General features: G+C 41.8%; 1 protein-coding gene across 2 annotated transcripts in view; it reads right to left on the reverse strand.

Moving 5' to 3' along the window:
• Positions 1 to 362: 362 nt before the first annotated feature.
• cntn4 (contactin 4) overlaps positions 363 to 12,289 on the reverse strand; it is a 184,381-nt gene continuing 172,454 nt past the window's right edge. For both annotated transcript variants that reach the window (XM_084927524.1, XM_084927523.1), the window contains exons 15-23: positions 11,795 to 11,953; positions 10,820 to 10,969; positions 9,106 to 9,176; positions 6,700 to 6,934; positions 6,316 to 6,431; positions 5,202 to 5,388; positions 4,144 to 4,256; positions 3,896 to 4,064; positions 363 to 3,518 (exon numbers count right to left, since the gene is read on the reverse strand). In XM_084927524.1, coding sequence (XP_084783650.1) covers positions 3,427 to 3,518; positions 3,896 to 4,064; positions 4,144 to 4,256; positions 5,202 to 5,388; positions 6,316 to 6,431; positions 6,700 to 6,934; positions 9,106 to 9,176; positions 10,820 to 10,969; positions 11,795 to 11,953 — 1,292 coding nt within the window. In that variant the 3' untranslated portion in view covers positions 363 to 3,426. The remainder of the gene's footprint in view (positions 3,519 to 3,895; positions 4,065 to 4,143; positions 4,257 to 5,201; positions 5,389 to 6,315; positions 6,432 to 6,699; positions 6,935 to 9,105; positions 9,177 to 10,819; positions 10,970 to 11,794; positions 11,954 to 12,289) is intronic.

Consider the following 12,289-nt stretch of genomic DNA (forward strand, 5'->3'; position numbering starts at 1 on the left):
ATGGAAGAAGGCACTTCTCAAGAGAAAATCGACAGAGATAAAAACACATTCTGAGCTAAGGAATATCTGAAAAGAGAGACTGATTGCTAAATACGGAGATCTAAAATTCCTGTGCTTCTTCTCCAGACTATTAGTATTAATGAGTGCTATTGGCACATTCTGTCATAGTTGTAGTGGGAAGATGTCCCGAGTCTGACTGCACTACACTGAATGAAGTCCTCCTAGTATTTTACCTGCCTTCAGGGCATGTTGTAATAAAACCTATGAAATGGTGCAGGTGTATCACAGAGTTCAAGAGGGGCACTTTCTTACAATATGTCATGCAGGCCGATATCATATTGATGCACCAGCAGCACTCAGCATTGTTCTATAAATCGGTAATCTTTATTAACACAGTATAAACAACAAACAGCAACAGAAGAAACTCTCCTGTGGCGCGTATATGAGCAGAAGACCCAGCACATCTCAGAGGGGCTGACTGAGACAGAAGCATAGACATTGGGCTGATTGTGGTTCAGTTTTCATGGTACACGCACAGTATACACAAACTTATCAGATGCACGAACCTTGTACGGTCCTTAAGCCATTCAGTCAGTTTTGCAAATGGACGTAAGAGAGGACAAATTACAGTCATGCTGAGCAACAGTTAGCTACAGTATGAAACAGAGTTGATACATAAAAACCAAGTAAATCATCTCTTTAGAAAGGTTCTTTTATATAAATGATCTGAAGTGTACAAAACAGTATATTACACATTTTTCAATGCATGATTCTGAGCAAGACCCAGTAGCCTACAGTACACTTCCCTTCAACGTACTACAAACTACTTAACTGGATTACAAGCTACATACAAACTGCACTGTACTCTGCGTAGCACAGCAGCCCCACATGGCATCAGGAGACGATGGGAAAAAGGAAAAGATCAGCAGCATTGTCTTTTTTATTAAGAATACACACCTATAAAAATGCACCAGGCCTCATATATTGCCAATATCCCATGCGAAACAGCAGAATGCCATTCAAATTCACCTCTGTAACATCAGGAAAAGGATGCTGGCCCCCCTCACAACATACAGTTTTCTATCCACAAAGCTGCATGTAAACATCACCACGGCTGCTTCATAGTCCTATGTTTCTAATGTTTTTGATATACATATGATAAGTTAAGGCTCTTTAAGGACCTGAGGATTTTGAACATATGATGAGGCACACAGAAGGCAAAGAATAGCTCTAGACACAGGGCTAACTTAAAGAATGAGGAGCATGAGACAGCCACAAGGGCCCGGCTCCCATTGCTGTTAAACGGCCATGATAGAGGAACCCAGGGGAGAAGCTCTCAACGATAGCTCGATGTTACATCTGGTTACAAAGTCGGTAATTATCACGTGGATGGCTTTAAGTACTTCATCGACATTTTGGGAGCTGTTGGGTAACCCGACCTCTCAAGGGACTGGCACCAAAAACGTGGCATGCTAATATGCTAATGCTTTAGCATCGAGGATGATGGGATTTAGACTCACGCTATACAAATAAACCAGTTATTGCTCCCTGTGATCATTCCTTCTGTCCGTACCGGCTGTTTAAATTCTCTTCCAAGTGCAATTGCAGTATGATCTGTGGTCCGAGACTGAATTCTAGAGTTCAGCAGAAACATTTTAGCATTCTACAGTTAGCAAAGTCCAGCTATTAGCGTGGAGGTTTGTTCTGTCTTCATAGCAGTAAAACTGCTGCAGCACAGCAAGGCGACACAAACAGGGGAACTGGCACATCAAAAAAACATTTAGTCAGTGCTAGGTTAAGACTATTGGATATTAGCGTGAAAGTACCATGGCCAGAAAGATGTAGCAAGGTTATGAGGCATGTTTTAGCCAGTTGAGTGAATGAGAGCTGACAAAAAACTATTGCTGCATATTGGATAGCTTACAACCAACATGCAAATCCTTCAATGGTCATTTGAGGCTGATTCCAAAAGACAGTACGTTCTAATAGACTTTTGTGTTAAAATGCTCAACTAGAGTGATTCAATTAACTTCTTTACAGCTGCTATTTAAAAAGCTTGGTATATACAGTTTATAAAAATTGTATTTGGGGCGAACTATTTTCATAGCTTACATGTCTGGAGTTTGTTTCTGGATTAAAGTTAGGGATGTGGCCTGGCCAAGCAGCCAGGTAGCCTTCACCTTCACTAATTCAGTCACTGAACTGGATTCCTCAACCATGTTTGAGGTGTTGGTGGGTTTTGAGAGAATTCTGAGTAGGATTATCATTAAAAAAAGGATACAGTTGGGATACAAGCTATAACTTACTTGCTGTGAGGTACAGCTTGTCCAAGTAGTTATAGTTTAATTTTGGTCAGTTTTAGGGGCGTTATACTTGTACACTTTAGGTTTTCTTGCTAATCAAGCTAGCTTTTGCTGATAATTTAGCCCTCCAAATATGTTCTGACTCAGAGAAAAAACAACATATAAGAACATCTGACGTTGGAATCTTTTAACGTGACACACTGAGCATGTTTATTAAAATAATTGTGTGGTCTGAGCACGGCACAGCCAAGACCAGAACCTCATGTTGGACTTTAGCACAAGTGTCGATTAAGCTAACATGAGGCTGCAGTGGAGCTATGCCATCTTTGGACAGGAGGAATGATTGCAACTCATAACGCTTTCACTGTTCACATTTCATGTGACTGCTTTGACAAAACTTTCCAAGCTTAGTGCCTATTAGGATTATCTGATATATCAAGATGACCCAAAGCCACTTTCCTAAAATGATAAAGCATTAACATGTAAAGTCTAATGCTAGTTGTCTCTTTACAAACTGGGATTAATAGCAGCATATGCCAAAGCTGTCGATGCAGTCCTTTGAGACAAGCTTTTTTTTGTTTTTTAAATAGTGCAGAAACAGAAATGAAGAAAAAAAAACTCACTTTGGTCTGCTGGAACCAAAGTCACAAGTAGTATCTTATTTTAGATGACAAAGGGTGATCTGTCAAATCACATTCTTCACCTCCAGACTCGAAAATTTGATGATGTTGCTTGTCATGCAGATGTTCTGACCCAATACGCCCAGACAGACTTTAAATTTATTTAAGAAAAGAAAATCTATAAAAGCTCAACGTGTCATACAAAAAAATGCATATAAGACATTTTTTTCTGATTATTTTTTTCTTATGAAAGCTGCTTTGGTAACAACATAGTCACGACATCGGTCAATCTCCCTTACTTAGCCTGGGCGCTGAAGGGGACCCCTTCCCTGTTATCTCAATGGCGTTTTTTTTTGTCTTTTTTTGTTGTTTTTTCCTTCGGCGTCTTCTTTTTGCTTCTAAAATCTAAATGAATGGATCTAGTTACACCGGAGTGGGCTTTGTTTGCGTTCTGCCGGAGCGCCGTTTTCACATCAGATGCAACGCCTGCTGCGAGACGTTTGTCATAAAGATGTCCGCGCTGTGAAAGACAGTGCTATTGTGCTGAGTGCTGATAGAGTGGAGACCTTGGATGCTGAGCCGACTGCGTTGGGGCCTGGAAAAGGTGTTGAAAAGAACAAGGCTGTTAGTCTATGAGAGAAATGAGTTTTTTTCCCACCTTTTTCTTATTAAAGAGACGTCTCTTCAACCTGCTTTAGCAATTAAGAGCTGATAAAAATATCTAAAACATGTTCTCATCTTACTCCTTGAGCAGCAGAGTGAGGCACAGAAATGACTCTAAATAGAATACTTTACTTTACATACTTTTTTGGTGTCACGTAGAAGCTGTAATTACACAAATGTCAAATGTAGAACATTATTTCCCCAGTCTCTGTCGCTTTGGAGCAGCTAATCTGTTCTGCCAAGACAGCAGCAGGAGAGGGGATTATTCAGCTCAGCCACGAGGGAGACACTAACTAGCTCTCCACTGACCTGGTATCCTTGGGATGGTGATCTGCCTGCTACTGCTGCCTTCCCCTCCCTCACCAAATGGCTTTATCTGGATAATATAATCCTCGTCAGTAGGAAGCGCCAGCTCTACAGAGGTGGTGTTTGTTTCCATGACGCTGGGGCGACTGTGTCGATTCTTCTTGTACAGCACCTGAAGAAGACGAGATCGAATTATGGCAGCGTGGCACGGGACAGAATTTTCTAACAAAACAAGGCGTCTGGATGCTTACTTTGTAACCAGTGACCTCTGACTCGTTCTCCAGGGCTTTGACCTGCTCCCAGTTCAGTATAATCTTGGAGTTCGACGTGTTCCACACCACTTTACCCGGTGGCTGACTGGGTGCTGGGAGAGCAAAAACACATCATTTACCTTAAAATGATAGCTGAGCAGTGGCACACTGATCAGATGGGTGTACTGTGAAGCAACTGTAACATAGCCAGCCTTTGTTTGTGCTAGCTGGTTCTATAAAACCTAAAATCCCAGTAAAGAGTTAATGGGATTCGCACTCTGCACAGGAATGTACTCGAGGTTGGAGATCGAGAAAAACTCTTCTGCAACTTTAAACCAGACAGAAGTATGATGAGGAAAACATGGAAAACGATGATGCATACTGGAAGCACATCTTTTTCTCAGATGAGATGAAACTAACTAATAACTCTGCCGTCTTTTGTACATATGCATACACTCTATGACAGCTGGAACAAGCTCAAACCCCCTGGCAACCATGAACTGCAGTAAGCAGTTGCATAACTGATGCATGCATGGAATGAACAATTTTTTCAATAAAGAAAATACTGATTTCATATTGGCAATACTAAATCAGTGTCCTTTGTGTACCTGGGGTCTCTTCACGATCATTTTGTAAAACAATCAAATGTGGCATGCAAAAAAAACACAAACAAATGTGTTTGCTTGTTGAAATAATGTCGACGGTGATATAGACGTCTACCAGACTTTCACGTCTGAGCCAACATGATCCCAATTTTATGGCTGTGTATCATTTTGATGCATATTTAGACCTCTAATCAGCAGAAAATTGCTCAGTGGGATATTGGTAACCAGTTGAAATAATCTGTATATCCCTAAAAGAGCCTAATGTGCTGATTCTAGCTGATATTTAACTGAAACTCTGAAGATAATCTACTCTGGACTGGCCTATATGATCAGTGAAAGTTACTATAGAGATCTATTCAGGTTAAAATAGGCCACCTTTTATCTGAGTTTAGTCCCAATATAACTCAGGCAGCCATTAATCTCTTGCAGGCTCTAATTTGATCCCATACTTACGTGGCTTTTTGGTGGTAACGTTGACGGTGGTGCTGGGAGGCCCCGTTCCTGCAGTGTTATACGCCCTCACTGAGACGTAATATGCGGTGCTGCCTTTCACCCCGCGGATAATAGTAGATGTTTGATTTCCTACAGTCCTTTGCACGCTGGCCGTGTCTTCCCTTTCACTTCTACTCCAGTACCTCAGCTGAAAAGCAACAAGGTAGAACCGCAGACGTGAATGCAGAAAGCACGATGGACACCTTAAAAGCTTTCTGTTACACCCTGTCAGTGAGGTGCAAACTGGAAACAGGGAGATGTGAACTCAACTGGATGGAAGCTGTGAGCGGTCTGAAAACAAGCTTTAGCAGCATGCCACCTTGTGCGCCTTGTGAACTGTGTTCCTCCGTTGTGCCGGGCAGATGTGTGTTCTGTTTAAGTTTTGTTTGTACAGATTGAGGTCAAATATGCAAAAGTGGGGAAACAAAAAAATAAATAAATAAAAAAAAAGTGAAAGAATCCATAAAAATCCCCTGCCATCAATGTCCACTGATAACAGATTTTCTTTGTCACCCTGCTTGTCAGGGCTGAAACAGCGGGCATGCTTGACAGCACAAATATAATTTGCCTTTCCTCACAGGAATGGTTTGCTGAGGGCCTGCTCCTCTGTTGCTTTTGAGTGGTCAACAATTTATAATTCTGGCATTTTACGCAGTCCAACGATGAAAACGTCTTCGTCCACATCTTGGATTTCAACAGTGAGCAGAATTAAAATGACAAGAACTGACGGAGAAAGTCTGCAGAGCCACTGCTTGCTATGTTGTGTGGATTAGAAGCTAAGCATTCTATCCCTTGGAGTATTGCATCAGCACGCTAATCGGGGTGGTTACAGTACTTAGGTAAGCAACAAGAGAAACACAACCAAACCCACAGGCCTGGGACTCGGCTGGACCATTATGCAGGCAGCGAGCTATTATCTCGTACGCCCAAGGTGCATAAGTCTCGAACACTCATCAATAATAGAAGACAACAAGATTGTACAGCATTAGCTGGCATGTGTGCGCACACACGCATACAAACAGGAAATGCATCCAGGGGAAAACTCACACAAACAAGGTATTTCATCAGAGCTCACCTCGTAGCCCAGCACTCTCTTCTTGTTGGCGTTCCAGGGCAGAGCTTTCCACGAAACTTCAATCTCAGTTGCAGAGAGGCTCTTGGCGCGGACCCTGGTGGGCGCTCGGCCAGGCTCTGGAGTTAATGTGTAAAGACTGGTTTTAGAAGTTGTACTGCGGTTTGATGACCCCTCAAAGAGAGAACATCAAAAAAGTTTCAAAGCGCCTTCTTTTTATTAGAACAACAGAGGGAGGAAAGTATGCTGAAAACGCCTGCGAGTGCTGATAGAAGAAGGCTGCCTGCGAGATCGCTGCTGCCATTTAAAGAAAGGAGGACTGACTCAGTCTTTTAGTGATGAATCACTGCTAGCTAGACATGCAGATCTACTCCAAATCATACACACCTTCCTCAGCAGAGTAGATAGTGGTAACAGGTCCAAATGGCCCTTCTCCCAGGTTGTTGTAAACCCCAACCTTGACTTGGAAAGGGGAGAAGGGCTGAATGCTCTCATTTTTAAAGACGTATCTGGATGCTTCAGCGGAGGGTACGGCTGCCTGCATCCAGCCTGTGGCGCCGTGGGGTCGAAAAGCCACTACATAGCCAAAGCCCGGTCCGTTCTGCAGCTCTTCCGGAACAGGCTGCAGGAAAACAACACTGTGTGAGCACTTGCAAAAGAAAGGAAAATAAACACACTGCAACTCTATGTCTTTATATTTTATTTTTTAACTACAGTTGCCATGTGACGATGCGATGAAATATGGTCAGACACGAGGCTTTCAGTTTTTTAGGCAATGCTTGTCTTCAAATAAAACATGCTGAACACACAAAAACTATAAGTAGACACATCCATTACACAGTACAAAGCACTCAGCATGATAACATAGCCGTAGCCGTGGTCATGCTTCAGATATTTATAGCTCCATTATTCTAGTGAATAAACCAAACCTCTTCACTCTGGTCTACTAAAAGATACATAGAGCACATCTTTTTTTTTTGTCTGGAGAGAAGAAGGGTCTACTGTTTTGATAAAACTTGTTAAAACTGCTAGAATAAGTGTTTATGGTCTCCAGACATTCAGAATGACCACCCAAAGCTTTTAAAGGTTCTTGAAAAAACAAAAAAACAGTACTAATCAGACAGAAACAAACACACTTGAATACGCTGTGGTGTCCCTCAGGGATTTATTCTTGAGCCCTCTTTGTTTTCAACTTTTTGTTATTATTTTACTATTATCATAGCAAAACTGCATCTTCTCTCATGTTTGCTGATTTTTCTCTGCAGTTATTAGAGCTAACCTCTAAATACAACAAATGGTTTTTATATTATGCAGTTTTTCTTACTTCTAAAAAAATGTGAAAAACCTTTTAGAATTTAATTCAGTAAGTAAGGGTTTAGTGAATTTGGCATCGTAACTAATGGTGGGTTCGGGGTCACCTGTAGCAGATATGAAAAAAATGAAACTTTAAACCCTATTCTGTACACAGCGTTTGCTACTGATATTGCCTAAGCATTTGTACATTTATGAGGTGAAAAGTATCAATCCTAGGGTAATGTTTTGTCTTTTAATTAAAAATAAATACATGAGAGTTGCCAAGGTTTGGATGAAGACCCAACTGTGACCCTCAGATGAGAGGAAGTTAATTAAGATGTTTAGAAACAAGCCAGAAACGACCAAAGCTCAAGCCTGCCATGAGCTAGAACCTGCTGAAAGTGTCACTGTCCATTGTGAACTAAGTTTTACATCGCTATGGACTGAGAGGTTGCTCACTAAGAAATAAGTCGAGCTCTAACTGAAATTAACTAAATTGGCTACCAAAAACATCTGGTCAAGGTCCAACTGAAACATTTAAGCAAATATATGTGGGGTCTATGTATATATCTGAAGCTGTATGTATACTTTTGACTCTGCATACTTTAGAGAAAATCCAAGAGAAATTCAAACGTGAGCATCCAATTCTTATTTTGTAAAAATCATTAGTAATACATGCTGCGTTCCACCCTGGAAAAAACAACAGTCCAAAGAAATCATTCAAAGTCTTCTGTTTCATACTAAAGTAAACTAAACTCTTGGCTGACTATGTTGGCTGACCAATATAGAGTTGTGTGTGTCATTGACGCAGACCTTCATTCATATCTTGAGCTATATTCTAGGCCCTGGGTTGCAGCCATGCGAATAGAAATGTCTGCTGTTACCCTGGGGGAGAGACGCCTTTTCTTAATTTCTTAAAGGAATAGTTATGAACAACCTGCTGCCCCTGCTTTTGTGTGAAAACAGAACGGCATAAAGAACTTCAGGGGCTGAGGCAAAACAGGGGCTGAGGCAAAACAGGGGCTGAGGCAAAACAGGGGCTTCGCTTGGCGGAAGTTACCTTTTAACCACACTTGTGCATACTGAAACATCAACAGTGAAATGGTTCACAGCAGGAGCTGATTATTCTGAGCAGCAGCTTGAACAAATATACGTTTTTGGAGCCGGGCTGATATGCGGGGGGCTTTGTAAAAATAAGAAAAGAAAGAGAACGAAAAAGGAAAAATAAAGAAAAGAGGAGAAAAGTGAGAAAATAATCACAGAAAAAAGCCGGAACTTCGAAGGAACAACTGAGTCTAATTATCTTATTGAAACCTCAAAAGCATTTTTCTCTCCCCCAGGGTGACAGCAGCAGTTATTGCCTTTCTGTTCTTAAAAATGAAATGCCATACATTAAGCAGTTCAGCTGTTATTAATGAAACAGAGGCCTACATCCACAGAGAATAATGATATCTGGCTGCCTCCTCCATGGGTGAAGGGGTCTTGAGCAAACTTGCTTACCTCCCATGTGATGACTAATTCGGAGCGACTGCCACCGCCTCCGCTCACATTAGCTGGTGTGACCTTCGGAGCTAAAGGAAGAAGACAGATCAGCTTAGCTGGGTTGACTTCACATGACACTGCAAAGGCACATGTAATAATGCTCCTTCCAGCAAATCCTAAATTGCTAAGAGAGGTAAGTGTGTGACAAGCCTGAACTTCAGCATTCAGATACATCAGCAAAGTTCCCATCTCCGAGTTGAAAAGGGAACACGTAAAGAATCTAAACTTGTTAAACTGCTAAAAGAAGCTTTTAGAGATGTTTTGCAATTTGAATGAGACTTTCATTTTCTTTTGAGGCAGTAATGATATCCAGCACACTGACTGTATATTCAAGGTTTTTGTATTTTATTTTCCTAAGATATTTATCAGCATTTCTAAATTTATTGGACACATGTGTAGAGAGAAGTGTGTAGGGGGAACGAAACGGAGCAAATGTCTTGCCCATTGGGACTCAAGCCGGGAGCTCCTGAGAGCATTTTTTGGTATGCGCTCCACCTATCAGGACAGCCTATTGGTTGACATTTTACAAAATATGCTTATACCCTTTACTTGTCAAAGGTTACTTGAAAAAATGAATCCCAAAAACGGAAAAAAAACTGAACTAAAGACAGAAGTTGTGAAAAAACTCTGTCCAGATGTAAGAAGATCTAACAGAACCAGTCAAGCTGACTAATGAACATATGCTTGACTGAAAACAAAAAGTCCATCGCGGGTGGGAATTACGTGGTGGAAATAAGCAGGAACCAAGGCTGAACATTGAAGCCAACATACTACAAGTAGCAAGAACTGCAGTTCCTCTCATGGCCACTTGAGCCTCCAAAAGCGTGCTCATCCCCATTGACTCCCATGTTGAAATGCCCAACTTAACAGTGTTAAAAAGCATCTTTACAGCCAACCACAAAAAAAGATTCTGACATCTATGGATAGTTTCATAACAAATCTATGGCGGCTGATCACCCATCTGGAAACTGGAGTTGGGGTGTGGCCACTTTGACAGGTGCTGTGACACCAACACATTCTCACTCTCGAGGCGTAATATTTTACGCTAGGTGACAAATCATCAACATATTACGCTTCCGGGCACCCAACACATCCCTAAATGACGAGATCGGAAAAATGAGGAAATATGAGAACGGTTTGGAATCAATCTACACATGTTCGTTCATTTTATTAAAATCGCTTTGGAAAACACTATTTAATGTCATTAAAGTGCTGGTTCAGGTTAGGGATAAGGTTAGGGCTGGAATACATGGCTGGAACGTGTATTACTGCGGGAGCATCATTCTACTATTCAATTCAATTCAATTCAATTCAATTTTATTTATATAGCGCCAAATCACAACAAAAGTCGCCTCAAGGCGCTTCATACTAGATTTTATCCATAACCCGGCGCCTACCATAAGAACACGGACGGTCACCGTTTGCGTTCCTCAGGAATGCCGCGTGACGTGGAGTGATTCCCCCCTTGAGTTTCTCATGCAACCAAGCTTGCTAGTGTTAGCTGATAACTTCACTTATGTATGGACAGAGCAAGGCTAACGGTTTCCCTTCCTCCAGCATTAATAAACATTTTGGGAACAGTATTTCCAAAAAAAGTATTCCCTAAACAATTCAGAAAGTTGGGTAAATGATATGTATACTGGTCAGTTTTTAAAACAGATTCAGTACGTACATGTTCCTTTTGTCCTTGCTTGTTTGGATGGCTTGCTGGGCTCGCCAGTCCCGATGGAGTTGCTCGCAAGGACTCGAAACTCATACTCTACCCAAGGGCTCAGGTCTATTACTGTAGCTGTCAGCCGGGTGCCCCGTACCACCTCAGGAACTGGCAGAAAACACACAGTGCCCTCTTCAGTTTCAACACATGAATGTGTGTGGCTGTGTGTTCTTGGAGTGTCTCAGCTAAGCATCAGTAGCATGCTATCCTCCAGGCTAGCAGACATGGTAGTTACACAGCACACTTCCAATACCACACAAGGACGCATAAGGATAAAAAAAAAAAAAATGCACATAAACACATGCATTGACCATTACATTGCCAATTTGGTGATCTTTGTTGAATTCTTTAATAATGCATGCATGGCACTGTGTAGTTTTTAAGTCAGCTGAAACAAGCAAAACACCAGAATCGCTGTAAGGGACTGAATATTGAAAACAAAAATAATAAAAATGATTCCAGTTAAAAAGGCAAAAACTCATTTTCTTCCTCTGGGTTCTGAGCCCCTACAAGGTCACATTGTATTTCTGTTACAAATCTATGACCCTTGCTTGGCAAATCAATGAAGCTAGTAAAACCATCTTTGATAAAAGTGTCCTAATTCACAAAAATATCAATAGAACGAGATAAAAGCACATTACGCCAATCATGCGTAAATGGTAAGGGTGCCATAAAGGATGTGGGCAAAGATTACACCGATCCCATTACTTAACTGCACTATCAAATTACGGCTGTGGCAAACAAGCTTCATCATCGGGACGAGATCCATGTTTCAGGATTCCCAAGAGAGCGATAAAATGGGAGTCAATGGTCCCACTACAATTGATGCTGGGGTAAAAATTACATCTTCAATATTTTCACAGCCGAGGCATGATGAAGAGTGGCCCCCTCCAGGTGACTGGAGGAGGCCACAGCTGGTTGGAGAGAGCTTACCTGTGGTGACAGCTTGCCACCCGAGGGAAAATGGTGTCCTGGCTTGGATGGTGTATGCCGTAATTGGACTGTGATTATCAGGACCGGGCCTCCAGGACAGAGAGGCTGTGGTATCAGTGATTCCTTCTACATGGATGCTGGTGGGGGGCCCTGGGGGACCTGATAGATGGCATAGCCAAGGCAGGAAAGAGAACAGAAAGATAGAGAGACAGATGGAGGAAGAAGGTAGGGGAGGGAGGGAATGTAAATCAGCAAAAGATGGAACGACGGTAGAGAGTGTGGCGGTGGTTTTAGCACCTGAGGCTACTGCAGCGACGTCAGTTCAGTGTGAAACCTTTGGGAGCTATTGGGTCTAATTAGACAGTAAATTTCCTTTAAACCTTCCAGAGAGAAATTTCCACTCGCCTCAATTTTCTCTCCCTTTATTCCTTCGTCAGTGAAGTGCAACCAGTCTCAGTAAACATGCATCACTGACAAAGCCAGTCTTCTTCAGGT

This window comes from Perissodus microlepis, chromosome 5 (assembly GCF_051167445.1).
Source record: "Perissodus microlepis isolate ML-2025 ecotype Zambia chromosome 5, ASM5116744v1, whole genome shotgun sequence".
In the NCBI taxonomy this organism is placed as follows: domain Eukaryota; kingdom Metazoa; phylum Chordata; class Actinopteri; order Cichliformes; family Cichlidae; genus Perissodus; species Perissodus microlepis.